The 18577-nt window shown below is 44.4% G+C and overlaps 1 protein-coding gene across 2 annotated transcripts in view; it reads left to right on the top strand.

Annotated features, from left to right (window-relative positions):
* The first annotated feature begins 2167 nt into the window (after positions 1–2167).
* LMTK2 (lemur tyrosine kinase 2) overlaps positions 2168–18577 on the top strand; it is a 102765-nt gene continuing 86355 nt past the window's right edge. The window contains exon 1 of one of the 2 annotated variants that reach the window (XM_003815695.5): positions 2168–2602. In XM_003815695.5, the coding sequence (XP_003815743.3) occupies positions 2500–2602 (103 nt within the window). In that variant the 5' untranslated portion in view covers positions 2168–2499. The remainder of the gene's footprint in view (positions 2603–18577) is intronic. The other variant, XM_008968678.4, reaches the window with a different exon arrangement.

Consider the following 18577-nt stretch of genomic DNA (forward strand, 5'->3'; position numbering starts at 1 on the left):
TAAAGGCATACGTGGTGAGGTGGGTGGTGGGGCAAAGGTTGCCTTTAGACATCGTCTGGGGGATGTGCACTGTAACCCCTGTTCTGTGAAAGAGGAAAAGAAGTTTGTTTATTTGTTTGTTTGTTTTAACTTTTGGGCTTGCTCAAATAATAGCAAAATCTACTTTGGGATTGTGGTCCGACGTGCTGTTGGAGTGCACTTTAGTTGTAAATAACCACTACCAGGATTATCAGGTAAGGCCTTCCTTAGGCCAGCACTGCAGCAGGCAGTCCGAGCCTCCTTGCAGTACACAGTGTGGGTGTCCCTGGCTTCTCTGAACTCAAAGTGAGAAGCTTCCTGATAGAAGTAGAAGTATAGGCTAGGCGTGGTGGCTCATGCCTGTAAGCCCAGCACTTTGGGAGGCCGGAGTGGGCAGATCACGAGGTCAAGAGATCGAGACCATCCTGGCCAACATGGTGAAATCCTGTCTCTACTGAAAATACAAAAATTAGCCAGGTGTGGTGGCGGGCACCTGTAGTCCCAGCTACTCAGGAGGCTGAGGCAGGAGAATCGCTTGAACCCAGGAGGCAGAGGTTGCAGTGAGCTGAGATCGCACCACTGCATTCTAGCCTGGTGACAGAGACAGACTCTGTCTCAAAGAAAAAAAAAAAAAGAAGTAGAAGTACAACAGGGTGATTGTGTCTCTTTCCTAGACCTTTGCCTTCCTTACCAATTCTGCATATAATCAGCAGAAAGCCGTGAACTTTTTTTTTTTAAGACAGAGTCTCGCTGTGTCGCCCAGGCTGGAGTGCAGCGGTGTGATCTCAGCTCACTGCAACCTCCGCCTCCTGGGTTCGAGCAATTTTCCTGCCTCAGCCTCCCAAGCAGCTGGGATTACAGGCACGCGTCACCATGTCTGGCTAATATTTTTTGTATTTTTAGTAGAGATGGGGTGTGACCATGTTGGCCAGGCTGGTCTCGAACTCCTGGTCTGAAGTGATTCACCCACCTTGGCCTCCCAAAGTGCTGAGATTACAGGTGTGAGCCACCGTGCCCGGCCAAGCCATGGACTTTTAAATTCAACGTTTCTCGTTCCAGCTATTTGTCTCCTTAGATATTTATTGGCTTGCCTCAATCATCCAACAAATATTCCCTGGGCATCATCTGTGTGTCCAGTGCTGTGTTAGCATCATTGACAGCTGGCATTTAGGATGGACATTTGGGGAGTTTGGAGAACTGGGGAGGTTACACTGTTGCCAGGTGGCAAAGTCTCATCTGATAAGATTGAAATCAGCTCCTCTCATGCACACACTGAACCATAGCGCCTCTCCAGAAAAGCTTAGCATTTTCCCAACCCCCATGCCTCTGACCACTATATTACTTGTGTGTGGAGAGTGCTGTCTCTATCCTCTCTGCAGGACTGTGTTCTCACCTCACCTCTTGGTGGGGAGAAGGCCACCCCTGGGAGCTGCTCTGCCCTGGTACCTGGGACCAGGGCCATGCACCATTGCTTTAGAGAACACCTGCTCCGACCCAGGTCCTGCACCAGGGATTTCCCACCAGCTGAATCAGACACAGTTGCTGTCCTCAGGGAGCTTACAGTCACGGGTCAATAGGATACTGCAGCTAGGATAGCAGTCCACACAGGGCCAGGGCGGGGCACTAAGGAGATGACAGTCATTTCTCCTAGAGAGTCATAGATGAAGTCATATGTCAGGTGAGTCTCGACAGATGAAAGGAAGAGTGTCTGCCAGGTGGACAAGAGGCAACAGCTTGAGCTCAGGAGGTGAGTCAGTGGGTGATGCCGAGAGAGGCATTCTCTTGATCAATTCAAGTGAAAAGCCCAAAGCTGTTTGATGGCTGAGAGGATGTGTAGGTCAACTTAAGGAGAAGAGCCTAAAACAGCTCTGACAAGTAAAAAAAAAAAAAAGGCAGAAGACAAGACAGGCCTATTTTTGCATGTTATAAAACACCGAGAAAAAAATATCAGGATGATTGTCATGGTCTTCTTTACATTTTCCTGTATTTTTCAATTTAAAATAATTGTTAGTGTTAGCTGCTGCCCACGCACTCCTCCGTCTGCAGGGGGCGCACCGGCCGCCACCGCTCACTCCTTCAGGATGATGGGCGGGGCCTCCTGGGCCGGTGTGGACTGACGAGTGGCTGGCCGCCCTGTCCATCACGACATCCCGCCCCCGCGCTACGTCACATGACGTAGCCCATCATGGCGGCGGGAGCGCGGCTGCCCGGGCCCGCCGCTCCGCAGGGCTGCTGCCGTTGCTGCTGTTGAGAGGCGGCGGCGGCGGCGCAGGCGGGCGGGAAGGATGGTGTTTCTGCGACTGGAGCGGCAGGTGCGGACCGGGAGCCGGACCGAGGTTTGGCAGAAGCAACGTGTGCTCGGGAGCAACCGGCGCGGGTGCCACTGAGGCAGCGGAGGGAGGCAGGATCGACTGACGGGCAAACGGACGGACGGACGGAAGGCGACTCGAGAGCCGGCCCCGGAGCCGCGCCGTGGGCGAGATGCCGGGGCCGCCGGCGTTGCGGCGGAGGCTGCTGCTGCTGCTGCTGGTCCTCCTGATCGCCGGCAGTGCTGGGGCCGCGCCACTTCCGCAAACAGGTGCAGGTGAGCGGGCCCGCGGCGGGGACGGGGCTGCGGGGTCTTCGGCGTGGAGGGGAGGGGGCGGCAGGGCCGGGCCGGCCTCGGCGCCGAGGAATCGGAGGGCCTGCCGGGGGTGGGAAGCCCAGGGAGGCGAGTGATTAGGGAGATTTCTGCCGCAGGGGCGTGGGATTTGGGGGGGCGGGAGCGAGGCGACGTCGTTGGGGCTGGGGAGGGCGGCGGGCGAGGTAGCAGCCACCGACCCCTCCCGGGATAGGCTGCGGTACCGGCCCTGGACCTGTTGCCTTAAGATCCTCAGCTTATATCGCTTCCTGGCAGTTCAGCTTCCCTTTCCAGATGTCACCTGCCTCTTGTGCTTTTTTTTCGCATCTCATAAGAACCGTTTCTTAGCCCTAATCATACTTAAATGCAAATTACTTGGCGAGCTGTGCGGAGTTTGTTTTCGCTCCTTGCAACTTATTCTGAAGTTGTAAATTGATTTTAGACGCTGTGCTTTTTATTCGGAATGTATCTCCGGGGATGAGAAGGAAACAACTATAAATATTTCTATTTTAGGAAGCCAGTGATTAGAGTAGCAGGCGTTGAATAACTATTGACAAACTGGCTTAAGGGTGATGGAAGTTTCTATTTTAGCTAACGTCAGTGTATGATTTTCTTTCCTCCCCCCCCGCCCATTTTCTCAACATCGTTTTTATTTGGGGTTTATTTTCCTAAATAAAACTTCAACCCAAGAAAACATCCCAAGTTGGGTCATTTTTCTAAAAAGGAAAAAAAAAATCTAGGCTAACTTGGCATTATTGACTGCCGCCATTACCTTTGAAATGGGGAAAGATTGAAATTTCATACATTCATAGAATGTTAGAGTTAGAAGAGACCTTAAAGAAAATTTAGACCAATTTCTTCTTTACGTAGTAGGAGATACTGGGCATGTTGGGTCAAATGACCTACCCAGGGTGACACAGCTTCGTTGTAGGCAGAGCCCCAAAGCCAGGTCTTAGATACCCCTAGTTGTATGATTTTTTTTTTAAGTCTTGTAACTGTTTTGGAATACTCTCGAGGTCAAGAGTTATTTTGGAATAATGTTAATTGGGTACAGAATGTGGATGTACTGTCTCCAGTAAAGACATATTTTTCAAACAAATCTACGATGAAAGCTACATGTAATTGCTTCCAGAGCTACATCAGGGTTTGTCATTGAGTGCCCTTTAGTTGAACGTTAAATGTCCTCATTGTACCGTATAATGTAGCACTAAATTTCTGTTACTGCCTTAGATCAAATACTTGTGAGGTGAATTCTGTTTTCTGATCCGATAGATAAGAAGAGTAAATGTTATCAGATGTGTATAGGCAACCCCGGAAAGAGTCACAGAAAGTACCTGGGAAATAATGAAAGATTATGTGGAAGGATGGTGATGTTGATATTTAAAGATATTGATATTGAAAGTTAGCACTAGTATAGGGTAGTAGGTAAAGAGTATTTATATGATGGGGATTCAAGAAATTTCCAGATGACTTTACACTTAATTGGATTTTTATATATTTTGAAGTATCGATTCTTTATAGGAACCTATGTCTGCCTGCACACTTTTTTTTTTTTTTTTTTGAGACGGAGTCTTGCTCTGTCACCCAGGCTGGAGTGCATCATCGGTGCGATATCAGCTGACTGCAACCCCCGCCTTCCGAGTTCAAGCAGTTCTCTGCCTCAGCCTCCTGTGTAGCTGGGACTACAGGCCCCTGCCACCATGTCCGGCTAATTTTTGTATTTTTAGTAGAGACGGGTTTCATCATGTTGGCCAGGCCGGTCTTGAACTCCTGACCTCGTGATTCACCCGCCTCAGCCTCCCAAAGTGCTGGGATTACAGGCGGGAGCCACCGCGCCTGGCCACCTGTACACTTCTTACATGGTTTTTATTCCATTCTTTTACAATTTTATGGTGTCATGAATTATAAAAAACTGAATTTTGTTGGGGTGTTGTAGAACAAAGCAATCAGAAAAGTTAATCTGTAAATAGAGATATCAAATCTTGACATACATATAGCATAAGGAAATATTTGGTAATTTGTAGCAACTTTTGCTACAAATTTTCCTTTCATATTCTGATCTTTGTAGGATAGGTGTATATGTTTTGATGTGTTGCATATGAATAATGGGTACCTAGGGTTAAAGTCTGTGGAAAAGATGCACAGTCAGGCCGGGAGCAGTGGATCACGCCTGTAATCCCAGCACTTTTGGGAGGCCCAGGTGGGTGGATTGCTTGAGGTCAGGAGTTCGAGACCAGCCTGACCAACATGGTGAAATTCCCTCTCTACTAAATATACAAAAATTAGCCGTGCGTGGTGGTGGGAGCCTGTAATCCCAACTATTTGGGAGGCTGAGGCAGGAAAATTGCTTGCACCCAGGGAGCGGAGCTTACAGTGAGCCGAGATTGTGCCACTGCATCATAGCCTGGGCAACAGAGTGAGACTCCGTCTCAAAAAAAAAAAAAAAAGAAAGAAAGATGCACAATCAGACATAGATTCAGGGGCTTGTCTCTCCATCCAAAAGAGTTTATTGATCCTCGTTACATGAGGTGGGTTCTTGACCAAGGTATATTAGACCAAGATTAAAAAAAAACCTTTAAGCTAATCCTGACTAGTGAGCTCGCTGGTTAAAAAAGAGGAATCCCGCTTGACCATGTATGGTAGATAAAAGAGCAGTTACACGCCAAAAACCTAACTAAAGCTTCTGTTAATCTAGGAGCCTGCACTCCTTGTGAAGATAGAGCTAGACACTTTCAAATAAGGATAGACCCATTTCATAGGGTCTTTCGCCTCCTTGTTCTTCTTTCTGCTTGAAGCCTGATCAGTCTATCCAGTTTAATGGTGCCTTAGAGAAAGCATGCAGTTAACTGAAATTCAGCTTTTAAACTGAAGATCATTTATCTATGGTGTCTTCATCATCTAGATTCATTGCTAGACTCAGAAGCTGAAAAAGATATTTTCTTATTCAGTCATAATAAAGCTATGTAAATATATAGATTGCACTTGCCCATCAGGCAAGAAGGCATTTCTTGGTTGAACTTTATTTTGGGCCTCTTCTTTGAGCTGGGATGCCGTTTTGCCCCCTACCCCCGCCCCGTCTAGGAGCCTCTTTCCCTGAGAATCTGTGTTTCTGTAAGGGCCCTTGTTGTTATGTAGACTAAGACTTGCTGGTCCTCTCTAGGAAGCTTTTATGTAAAGGGAGAAAGTTCACTGTTTTCACAACCAGTTAAATTGCCAAACTAAGATTACAGTTCAGTTCTTTTCCCCAGATCATAGTTATCAGATCATTCTTCTCTTAGAAAACATGGATGCGCCTTTTCTAAGATTCTCAGGATTCACATCATAAACGGGGACTAGAAATAAAGAAAGATCTTGTATATGTGAATGAATTTCTCTAAGCTCACACTTTCTTATTAATATTAGGATAGTGGTGAGACAAGGAAACCCAGTTCTATTGTTCTGCAGCATATTAGGTCACAGAGTACAGAGGAAGCTTTTAGCAGCTCCAGATAAAGGACCTCACGGAAGCCCGTGAAGCCAGTGGGACTCAGCTACTGATTAAACAGCAGCTTGTGAAACCAAGCCTCTCGTTTTAGATTAAACAAACAGACTTGTATTTTGAAAAAGATTTCTAAAGTAAAGGAAATGCTTTCTAAAGTATGAATTACTGTGTTTAACAGCCTCTGAGAAAATTATTTTCAACAGGCTTTCTATGCAAATTATTTTAGGATTTATAGCTATAAATCTTGAAATTTGATTTTGGTTGGGATTGCTGCAATTACTTTTACTTGGTGATATTTTGGGGTTAACTAAATGTGCTTATTTGAACAGTAATAGGAAGTCCGTCTGCAGTTTTGTAGCCGATTAGCACTGAAGTTATCAAATCCTTACAGTTTTGCTGATAATCAGTGTGCTGAGTGTTCCTGCAAATTCTCTTAAAAATTTAGAGTCCTTGGGCCCTCTCTGGCCCCTGTGTATTGTGTCACTTACATAACAGCTGTAGATATAATTTTAAAAAGACACTGTCATATAAATAAGGGACGTCCAGGGTTCTGAAACAGTAAACAAATGAGTCCTCAAAAAAGTTCTTGTAAATGGACATATAGAAATAATCCAACTTTTTCGTTTAGTTGAGAGTAAAATTCATGAACCAATCCTAGCTGGAACAGAGTGTTGTAGGAAGAGCTTGGGCTTTGTAGTGAGATCTGGGTGTGAAGCCTTGGCTGCCGCTGGAATAGCTTAAGGACCCTGGGTCAGTTACTCGACCTCTGGGCTTAGAACTCCATCATTAAAAAGGGTGGCGATGACAATATTTACCCAAAAGGTTGTGGGGGGCACAGTGGTGTACCCTCTCACACTAGATTGCTTCATTGTTTCAGATTTCTTTGTAAATTTGGTTATCATCAAATTGACTAATGGCAGGTGGTATGGCATCAAAGCAGGAGCTCAAAGTGGTAGCTGCGTAACATGGCATGTCTAGAATTTACTGGATTTAAAAAATCTTTGTTGCTCAAAATAACTTTTTTATGGTGGATGGAGATGCTTTAGAGAGAAATCTGGTTTATTTAAGTCTAAGCTGGTATTGTTACTACTTGAAATTCGTAGTGTTGGAGAACTATGCTGGAAATTTTTAGGATCATCTGGGTTAGTCTGCTTTTATGTAATAAACCTGTTTTTAAAGTGGAAGATGACTAAAGCTCTTGCATGTGAACAGTTGCTGATTTTAATTTATTTAAAGGAATCATGAGCACTTGAAAGTTTTTCTTGATCTTAAACACAATTGTGTATTGTCATGAGGCATCCCTGATTAACCCAGGTTGTAGTAGAACAAGCCCAGAGCTGATGCTTTCTCTTAGAAACCAGAGAGATGAATGTGACTGACGTTTTTCTTTCTCCCTCTCATTTTTCTTTTTTTTAAGAGACAGGATCTTGCTCTGCTGCCCAGGCTAGAGTGCAGTGGTGCGATCATAGCTCACTGCAACCTCCAACTCCTGGCCTCAAGAGATCCTCCCATTTCAGCCTCCCAGAGTGCTGGGGTTATAGGCATGAGTCACTGCACCAGGCAAGACTTGGTTTATCTGTAAAACGGAGAGAATAGTTACAGTCTTGTGAAGGTCCAAACCTGTGTTGTCTAGTACAATAGCCACTAGCTCCCTGTGGCTGCTTAAATGTAAACGTTTTAGAACGAAAGCTTCAGTTCTTCAGTGGCACTGGCCACAAGTTAAGGGCTTGATAACTGCAGGTGGCTGGTGGCTATGGCATTGGACAGCACAGAAGAGAACTTCCCATTATGGAAAAAGGTTCTGTGGGACAGGGCTGGTGTGAGGCAGGTACAGTGCCCAGTCCTTGGTTAGGACATGTAAGGCCAGCTGTGATTATAATTATGATCATGATCCTGATTCTTCGTGAACTCCCAAATCTAGGCCCATTACAAGGGTGAGGGAAGTGAGAAGAGGGCTTTGAAAAAAGAAAGAAGAAAAGACAAAATAATTGTGGAGTTTTTGCTGGTGAAGAGATGAGAACTGAGGTAGCACAACCTCAGCTCCCCACTGCAGAACAGAAGAAAGAGACTTCAGGGAAAAACAGTCTTGCTCTGTCACTCAGGCTGGAGTGCAGTGGCACGATCATAGCTCACTGTAGCCTCAAACTCCCAGGCTCAAGCAATCCTCCCGCCTCAGCCTCCTGAGTAGGTGTGTGTCACCTACAGACACTTACCTGTAGGTGTGTGACTACAGGTGTGTGCCACCATGCCCACTTTATTTTTTTTGTAGAGATGGTGATATGGTTTGGCTGTTTCCTCACCCAATTCTTATCTTGAATTGTAGTTCCCGTAATCCCCATATGTTGTGTGAGGAACCCCATGGGAGATAGTTGAATCATGGGGGTGGTTACCCCCATGCTATTCTGGTGATAGTGAATGAGTTCTCACAAGATCTGATGGTTTTGTAAGGACTTTTCCCCCTTTGCTTGGCACTTCTCTCTCCTGCTGCCATGTGAAGAAGGACATGTTTGCTTCCCCTTCCGCCATGTTTATAAGTTTCCTGAGGCCTCCCCAGCCATGTGGAACTGTGAGTCAATTAAACCTCTTTCCTTGATAAATTACCCAGTCTTGAGCGATTCTTTATAGCACTGTAAGAATGGACTAATACAGCTGGGGTCTCACTGTGTTGCCCAGGCTGGTCTCAAATTCCTGGCCTCAAGTGATCCTCCTGCCTCAGTCTCCAAAAGTGGTAGGATTATAGGTGTGAGCCACCGCACCTGGCCCTTTCTCATTTAAAATCATGTGCTTTTATAGTCGACTAGCAGTGCTTTATTACTGTTTTAAAACTTTGTATTTACTAAAATGAGGGAAGGAATATTCTCGGAGGAGATGCTGGACAACCATCTCTGATCTAGAAGACTGCTCCCTCTAGGGATTTTAGATTCCATTATCAGCTTTTCTTTGAATCTTCTTATGAAGATACTGTTGCAGAAAACTGGGGAAGTTATGGTAAAATTAGCATGTCTGCAGAGCAAAATATTGGATTGATGTCTTTTAAAATTGCAGCAAGTGGCTAATTCGGAGCCCTGCCTTGGCATTACAATTGTTTGTCACAAAGAGCAGGCATATCAGAAAAGTAACCTCATTATTAAATTCTTTTTTTTTTTTTTTTTTTTTTTTTTTGCAAAAGTTAGCTCAGTGCAGTGATTCCAAATGTCATTTATTGTATTGTGATTCAGGTGGGAAAAGTGAGCACTATTTATGCCAGATGTCTCAGGTACCCGCAGCCACAGCATCGATCAGTATCTTTCATTTTCTCTGCCTTTTTTTCCTTCCCCAACCACAAAAGAGTGACTCTGTATTCCTCTGCCCACCTGGGCCTTTGGTAGGAGGGGGTGGTGGTGGTAAACCTTCTGTTCAATTTTTGACAATTTGGTAGGTAGGTTTTGCATTTTATTATATGTGTTTTTTTGAAGTTTTTTTTTTTTTTTTTTTTTTTTGAGACAGGGTCTTGTTCTGTCACTCAGGCTGGAATGCAGTGGTGCAGTCATATTCACTGCAGTCTCAACTTCTTGGGCTAAAACGATCCTCCCACCTCAGCCTCCTGAATAGCTGGGACTACAGGTGCATACCACCATGCCTGACTGATGTAAAACATATTTTTTCTATAGAGATGGGATCTCACTATATTGCCCAGGCTGGTCTCAAACTCCTGGACTCAAGTGATCCTCCCACCTCAGCCTCCCAAAGTGCTGGGATTACAGGCATGAGCCACTGCACCTGGGTAGTTTTAATATTTTAAAAGGCTTGAGTTACCATCAGGTCAAATTAGGTGTGCAGGACCTTGTGCTATGGCTAAAGTAGCCCCTGTCTCCCTGTATCTGGTGAAGGGAGACGGTCGCATCGGGGTGTCTGCTGCAGTGCATCTGTTGTTGTTCCTGCCTCCACCCTCCACAGCACTTTTTTCAGAGCTAACTTGATCTGCCTATTGCTTGCAAAATATTCCGTGCAAATTCCCATCTTCTGGCTCTCCATATATTCTCCCTGTTTGCAATTGCCTCTTTTCCTGCTTCTGTAAGTGCTGCCATCTTTTTATTTTTTTTAAAACCTCTTTGCGGACCCACCTTCCCTACTGAGTTATTGATCCTGGCCCAGCCCTTAGAGATTCCTTCCCTTGGTGAACTTGAGAGTGTATACCTGTGGAGCAAGATGTTTCATGGGGTACCAGACGAAAACATTGGAACTGATGTTTATTCTCATTTCATCCTCTTAAAAGGTCAACTTATGTGATGTTTTAAGGTATAGAATGTGTGGTACACTAACACATTTTTTGATTTATAAATGACATGGGACGGAAAGAACATAAAATGTACTGCCTGGGTACAGTGGCTCATGCCTGTAATCCCAGCACGGTGGGAGGTCGAGGTGGGTGGATCACGTGAGGTCAGGAGTTCAAGACCAGCCTGGACAACACGGAGAAACCCCGTCTATACTAAAAAACACAAAAATTAGCTGGGTATGGTGGCACACTCCTAAAGTCTCAGCTACTCAGGAGGCTGAGGCAGGAGAGTCGCTTGAACCCAGGAGGCGGAGGTTGCAGTGAGCCGAGATCATGCCATTGCACACCAGCCTGGGCGACAGAGCGAGACTCAAAGAAAGAGAGAAAGAGAAGAAAGAAAGAGAAGAAAAAAAGAAAGGAAGGAAGGGAGGGAGGGAGAGAGGAGAGAGAAATTACTGCTGGCTGAAATCAAGAAAGGTTTGGTTTTGGGTCGGGTGCTGTGGCTCACACCTGTAATCTCAGCACTTTGGGAGGCCGAGGCGGGCGGATCACGAGGTCAAGAGATTGAGACCATCCTGGCCAACATGGTGAAACCCCGTTTCTACTAAAAAGTTAGCTGGGTGTGGTGGCGGGCACTTGTAGTCCCAGCTACTCAGGAGGCTGAGGTTGAACCCGGGAGGCGGAGGTTGCAGTGAGCTGAGATCGCACCACTGTGCCCAGGCCTGGTGACAGAGCAAGACTCCATCTCAAAAAAAGCAAAAAAAGAAAGGTTTGGTTTCATCATACCAGTCTACTACTTGCACTTAATAAATACCAAATACCACTTTATATCTTCATATCATTGGTTTTTTGTTTGTTTGTTTAAGAGACAAAGTCTTGCTCTGTTGCCCAGGCTGGAGTGCAGTGAACTGTCATGGCTTACTGCATCCCTGAACTCCTAGGCTCAAGCAGTCCTCCCACGTCAGCTCCTGAGTAGCTGGGACTATAGGCGCATGCAACCATGCTTGGCCAATTTTTACTTTTTGTAGAGATGGTCTACAAAAGTAAAGTTGCCATGTTGCCCAGGCTGGTCTCAAACTCCTGGCCTCAAGCAGTCCTCTGGCTTCGGCCTCCCACGGTGTTGGGATTATAGGTGTGAGCCACAGTGTCCGGCCTACATCATTGTTTAAGTCCTGTCTCTTTACCTAGTTTGCAAGGACCGTGTCTTATATCCTTGGGATAGCACATTTTTGGGATTGGTGTTTGGATGGTATGTCACAGGTTGTAGATGCTCAGTCAGCATTTGTAACTGAGGATGATGAAGATGATACTAGAGAACTAAGTTCTCCAAACCAGTACCTCAGTGTGTGTCTGTGTGTGTGTGTGTGCATGTGCGTGTGTGTGTTTGTGCGTGTGTGTCCGTGTGTGTGTGTCCGCGTGTGTGTGTCCGCGTGTGTGTGTGTGAAGGAGAGGGTATGAGCTGAAGCCTCTCACTCTCTTGCGGACTTAACTTCCCATGCAGCCACAGACCTTCACCTGGGATGAGGCCATTTATAGTTTTTTTTTTTTATTAAAACCTTTTTCTTTCACAACAATTTTAGATTTACAGAAACATTGCAAAGATAGTACAGAGTGTTCCTGTGTATCTTTTACCCAGTCCCTGTTGTTAACATCCTATATTAATGTAGTACATTTGTCACAACTAAGGAACAAGTATTAATATATTGCTATTAAATAAGTCCACAGCTTATTCAGTTTCTTTAATATTTCTCTAGTGTCTTTTTTTCTCTTCCAGGAAACCACATTACATTTAGTAGTTATGCCCCTTGGGCTCCCCCAGTCCATTCCTTGTTTAGAGTGACCTGGACAGCTTTGAGGAGTACTGACTGGTCAGATATTTTGTAGAATGTCCCTCAACTGGGATTTGTCTGATGTTTTTCTCACGATTAGACTGGGGGTGTGGGTTTCTTGGAGGAAGACCACAGAGTTAAAGTGCCATTCTCATCACATCACATCAAGGGTGTGTGCACACAACATCACACAGCATGACTTGTCACTTGATCACCTGGCTGAGTAGTGTTTGTCAGCTTTCACCCTGTAAAGTTACTCTGTCCTCCCCTCCCCATGGTGTACGAGTGCAGGGTCATCACTTAATGAGTGGCAAGCTGTGCTCCACCTCTTTGCAAGGAAGTGTCTGTAGACATTCTTTGGAGTTCTGTTGAAGAGACTCGCGTATTCTCTTCTTTTCTTTTTTTCTTCCTCTTCCCCTTCCCTTTCCTTGACAGGTCTTGCTCTGTAGTCCAAACTGGAGTGCAGTAGCACAGTCATGACTCACTGCAGCCTTGAACTCCCGGGCCCATGCGATCCTCTGTTTATTTCTTTATTCAAGCATTTACTTATGTCAGTGTGGATGCATGGATATTTATTTTATACTTCGAGTTGATTCCACAGTGTTGTTTATTTGTTCTTACGTTGTACCAGCTTTGGCCATCGAGAGCTCTTTCAGTTAGCTCCTGGGTGCCCCGCTGACATATCCTCATTTTTTTTTAAGCATTTCCTTATTTTCTGGCATTTCAAGAAGCTACAGGTTCATCTTGTATATTCCCTGCCCCAGTCCTAGAATCAGCCTTTTCTTCAAGGAGCTCTGGTTCCTCTGATTGGAGAGTGATATGAGAAACCAAGATCTGGGCCAGGCGCAGTGGCTCATTCCTGTAATCCCAGCACTTTGGGAGGCCGAGGTGGGCGGATCACTTGAGGTCAGGAGTTCAAGACTAGCCTGACCAACGTGGTAAAACCTCGTCTCTACTAACAATACAAAAATTAGCCAGGTGTGGTGGTGTGCACCTGCAATCCCAGCTACTCGGGAGGTTGAGGCAGGAGAATCACTTGAACCCAGGAGATGGAAGTTGCAATGAGCCGAGATTGGACCACTGCACTCCAGCCTGGGTGACAGAGTGAGATTGTCTCAAAAACAAACAAACAAACAAAAAAAACAAGATCTGGGTGCTGGGTTTGCTCATTGCTTCTGGGCATTTTTAATAGATTTTTGATCCTCTGCTTCCTGTACCTAATCTTTGGGGTTGTGGGGAGGGGAGGAGAGAGCAACTTTGGGACCTCTTAGAGACAGATGAGCTGGAAGGACTCTGTCCATGTTTTCTCCCTATCACTTAAACTATTAAATACCACCATAAACATTCTAAATACCATGTTTGTGGTACTAACTGCATTATAATGATATTGGCAGAATCTTATTTTTCTTTTTAGAGTAATAAATATATGAAAAATAGATTCGATTTACCTCCTCCAAGAGCAGCTTAATCTCTGAGAATATGAACGAAACCTCTTTGGCTTAAGAATTTAGTTAGGATTATTTTGGGGGGTCTTTCAGTGTTGGAATTGCTGAAAAGGATTATAGGCAACTCCTTGAATTGGTAAAAGTTCAGATGAAATTTCTACTGGCGAGTCTCTTGAAGAGCATGGGGCTGTAGACTTGCTTTGATGTATTTACTGAGCTTTGCTTTGCTTTGCTTTTTTTTTCTTTTTATTATAGAAAATTTCAAACACACAGAAAAATAGAGTGAAGTGGTATAGTGGACCCTCGTGTTCCCGTCACCCAGCATCCACAGTATTTTCATTCATGATTCATCTCGTTTCACCTTTACCCTTCCCTCTGCCCTGGCCTTTGTTGTATTGATGTAAATCTCAGTGACGGATCAGTGCAGCTGAAAATGCTTCAGGAAGAAGTAAGTGTGTTTTTATAAAACAGGATGGCTTGCGTGAAGATCACCTAGGTATTTGTAGAAATGCAGATTTTGGCCGGGCGCAGTGGCTCATGCCTGTAATCCCAACACTTTGGGAAACCGAGGCAGGCAGATCATGAGGTCAGGAGATCGAGACCGTCCTGGCTAACATGGTGAAACCGTGTCTCTACTAAAAATACAAAAAATTAGCCGGGTGTGGTGGCGGGTGCCTGTAGTCCCAGCTACTCAGGAGGCTGAGGCAAGATAATCGCTTGAACCTGGGAGGCGGAGGTTGCAGTGAACCAAGATAGTGCCACTGCACTCCTGCCTGGGCGACAGAGTGAGAATCCATCTCAAAAAAAAAAAAAAATAGAAATGCAGATTTCTGGGTCCCAAACTAACCAGCTGAATCAAAATGCTGAAGGCTGGGCTGGAATCCTGCATTTATAATAGTTTTCTGGTTATTTCTCCCCTCATCCCCTCACTGCCACAACACACGTATTTCATCTTCTACCACATACAAAATAATACCAGTTATTTACTGGAAATCTGTTGACTTGTGTAACTAGTGAGAATCAAGGAAAGGAGGAAAACATTCCATTTGGTTAAAAACTTGAGATTTTAAAATGAATGCCAACACCTGAAATCTGAAGAGCTCACTCGTCCTGAGCACCACGTGTAAATATCTCCCTGTGAGTACATATGCCATCACGACAAAGGAATTCAAGCACTCCGGGGCAGAACACAGCTAAAGCTTGAAATAAGTATTTTTTTATTTTTTAAAAAACTTCACTCCTTCTCTAGATGTCTGTATGAATAATAGCTTCTTTACATTTTACGAATATCATGTATAAATATCAGGGAAAACAGCAGGTAGTCCAACAATCAGATGCTGGTACCGTGAGCTGAGAATCTTGGTGCCAGTCCTGGACCACCAGGCCTCAGCTCACTGCAGCTAGAGTCAGGGTGGCAGGTGACTCGTAGGGAAATTTTGAGAGCAGGTATAAAACCGTGACATTCTTAATTCCCTCGGTGATAAATGGGTGTGCTGTAACGTGAGAACCCCTGATTCGTAATCTATAAGGTAACTTGCAGGGTGTTTTGTTTTGCTAAGATAATATGTTGTTAGCATCTTGCTTTTAAAAAGTTTATTTTTCTAAGCTAACTCATTTAGGTATAGCCTAAGATTTATAGCCTATTTCATATTTTTTGATAGGTACTTTTTTTAAAAAGCTGTTTGTTGTTATATTTTGATATATTTGCTGTGGATGATTGATCTGTACAAAATTTTCTTATGATGAGCTAAAAAAAGTAAACTGTCTCTGAAGCTGCTACATTATAATGATTGTATAATCATCAGTCGGGTTTGATGAAGAACACCATAGGCTCTTGTATTAGTACAGACTATTTTTTGACAACATGTATGCCTTGGGTGGGAGAAAAGAATTTAGTTACATCTATGATAGCGGTTTTTGAGAGAGAAGCTGCTCTTATTTAAAAGTGAAACCACTATAATTTTAAAAGGCTTATGTTTTTTTTCCCCCTTCAGGCTCATATTCTCAGTCCATCCCCAAACTTTGTTTTCCCTGTTTTTGCTAGACTGAGGAAGGGACTTGAGTTTGACATGGTATAATTGCAACCTTTAATTATAGGAAGTAAATCCCCAAGACATCTCGGACTTAGAAGATAAAGGAGGAGAAGTTTGCAATCATTTTGCACATTTAAAATATCTGTTTTAACCAACTAGTAATTATAAAATTTTGTAGTTGCAGCTTTTTACTGCAAAACTAAAGTGTTGTGATCTATTGGTGGCCTCTCAGATTAGCCACTAAATTTAAGTTTAAAGTATTTTTCTCATCGCAGATTCTTCTCAGAACCCTCAATAAATTAAACTTGTGCCCCTTTCAAGAGGAAAAAATATCCTGTCCCCATTCTTTCCTGGCAATTTGCCCCTGTAGAAGGGTTCCCTATCTAGGCAGCAGCGATTGCTTCCCCGGATCCAGCCTGTCAGTTACTGAGCAGAGCCCCACTTGACTCTTACCTCAGACTGTTATTAAAATGCAACACCCGGACACTGATTGCTGGTAAGGCACTGAAAAATAACCAACTTACCAAAATAGCCCCCTGGGAACACTCTCCCAGAGGCCTGCCACAGCAGTACAATTCAGGAATCTGTCATCTAACTTAGTTTTCTGTATTGAAAAGAAAATTCACTTTAATAAAGAGCTGATCACCAACATTAACCGTATAGGCACCTGGTAGACTTAGAAAATGTTGGGACCGTAAATCCTTGTCTGTAGAATTTTAGAGTTGAAATGCCAGTTTTACAGATGCAGTCAGTCCCACACTGCCAGTTAGGGGCAGGTCCGATTCAAGAGTGAGGGTCCTAAGGTCCAGGCCATCCGTTCACCCTGGTGAACCGCATTGTGCTTTAAAGAACCTCTGTAGTGCGATGCGCATGCACACACAGAGACCCAACTCCAGCCACTTCTCTGGATATTGATTTCTGTATATTCTCTGAAAGTACTGGGGTGAAATGTTAAACTACGAATCATAAGATTGCCTCTTGAAGTACTAAAGAAAATGCCATATTGAAAATTAGGAAACTAAGCCTGGCGTGGTGGCTCACTCCTGTAATCCCAGCACTTTGGGAGGCCAAGGCAGGTGGATCATGAGGTTAGGAGATCAAGACCATCCTGGCCAAAATGGTGAAACCTTGTTTCTACTAAAATACAAAAAAAAAAAAATTAGCCTGGCATGGTGGTGTGCACCTTTAGTCCCAGCAACTCGGGAGGCTGAGGCAGAGGAATCGCTTGAACCCAGGAGGGTGGAGGTTGCAGTGAGCCAAGATTGCGCCACTGCATTCCAGCCTGGCACAGAGCCAGACTCCATCTCAAAAAAAAAAAAAAGAAAATTAGGAAACCAAAGTGCTAGCTTCCATAATTAGGCTGAAAAAAATCACATTCATATTGTTTTTAAATTTGTGCCGGGCATGGTGGCTCAGGGCTGTAATCCCAGCACTTTGGGAGGCTGAGGCGGCTGGATCGCTTGAGGCCAGGAGTTCGAGACCAGCCTGGGCAACGTGGCAAGACCTCGACGCTACAAAAATTTTTTTTAAAAATTAGCTGGGTGTGGTGGTGTGCACCTGTGGTTACAGCTACTCAAGAGGCTGAGGTGGGAGGATCACTTTAGCCTGAGAGGTCTAGGCTGTGTTCGCACCTCTGCACTCCAGCCTGGGCGACAGAGCCGGACTGTCGAGACCGTGTCTCGGGTTAAAAAAAAAAATTGTAAGAACATCTATTTAGTTTCTACCTATGAGATGACATTATACCATTTAATTAAAGGTAATAAAAATGTTTCTGACTTTTAAGAAGTGTAATCATAAACTTGTAAGCATTCATTTGTAAACATGAAAGATACTTTAAACACCACCATTGATTTATATGCTTTTGTGGAGGTCTGGACTCCTTTTTTTTTCTTTCCAACTTTCGTTTTAGTTTCGGGGGGTGCATGTGCAGGTTTGTCACGTGGGTAAATTGCATGTCGTGGGGATTTGGTGTATAGATAATTTTGTCACCCAGGCAATCAGCATAGTACCCCATAGGCAGTTTCCCAGTTCTCACCCTCCTCCAACCCTGGATGGTTTTAGGAATCCGCAACTGCTGTAGGTCCCAAGAATAATGCTCATTGGCGGATATTTTGTATATCCTTTCAAGAGTCACGGACAGGTATTTTAAAAAGCGTGTGGAACAGTCAACAAATGTCATTTTTCTCCTCTTCTTTCTCTCAGCTCTTTAAAACAAGGCATTGTGACCCATGCCTCTCATCCCACCCTTTCCTGGCAGCTGCAGCATCCCTCACTTATGTCCTCTTTGTCTCCTGCTCCTGGACCCTTGCTGTCAGCTTATATAATAAATAACAGTTCAGTGAATAACTCTACATGGTGTTTGTGTGTGTGTGTGTGTGTGTGTATATGTATATATATAACTGGATCTCACTCTGTCCCCTAGGCTGGGGTGTCCCTTCCCAAAGTGCTGGGCTTACAGGTTGAGCCACTGTGCCTGGCCTGCATAACACTTTTAAACATGCTTTTCTCCTCTGCCTTCCATGGTAGTATGCCTCCCTGTTGCCTCCGAAACATCCTTTTTCCTGTTTCCTATCAGCTCTGTTTCTTTGTCCCCTCCCTTAAATGTTGTTTCTTATCTCCTTGGTTCTCTTTTTTTTTTCCTTCCCCCTTGATCTATTTTGTAAATTATATTTGCAAATGATGCATGTAAATAGTTTTAAAAAATTAAATAGTTTTTCAGGGTTTATCATAAAAATAGTGAATCCCTGTCCTGTCCCATTCCTCCCCATCCCTGCTGCTGGCTCCCAGTGGCAACGCCCTGCAGCTCTTTTAGCCACATTGTGGGCTAATGTGCTTGTAGCACTGTTTGTTGCTTTAATCAGATACTGAGTTTCTACTATGCATGACAAGGATT

The sequence above is a fragment of the Pan paniscus genome, chromosome 6 (genome assembly GCF_029289425.2).
Source record: "Pan paniscus chromosome 6, NHGRI_mPanPan1-v2.0_pri, whole genome shotgun sequence".
Taxonomy (NCBI): domain Eukaryota; kingdom Metazoa; phylum Chordata; class Mammalia; order Primates; family Hominidae; genus Pan; species Pan paniscus.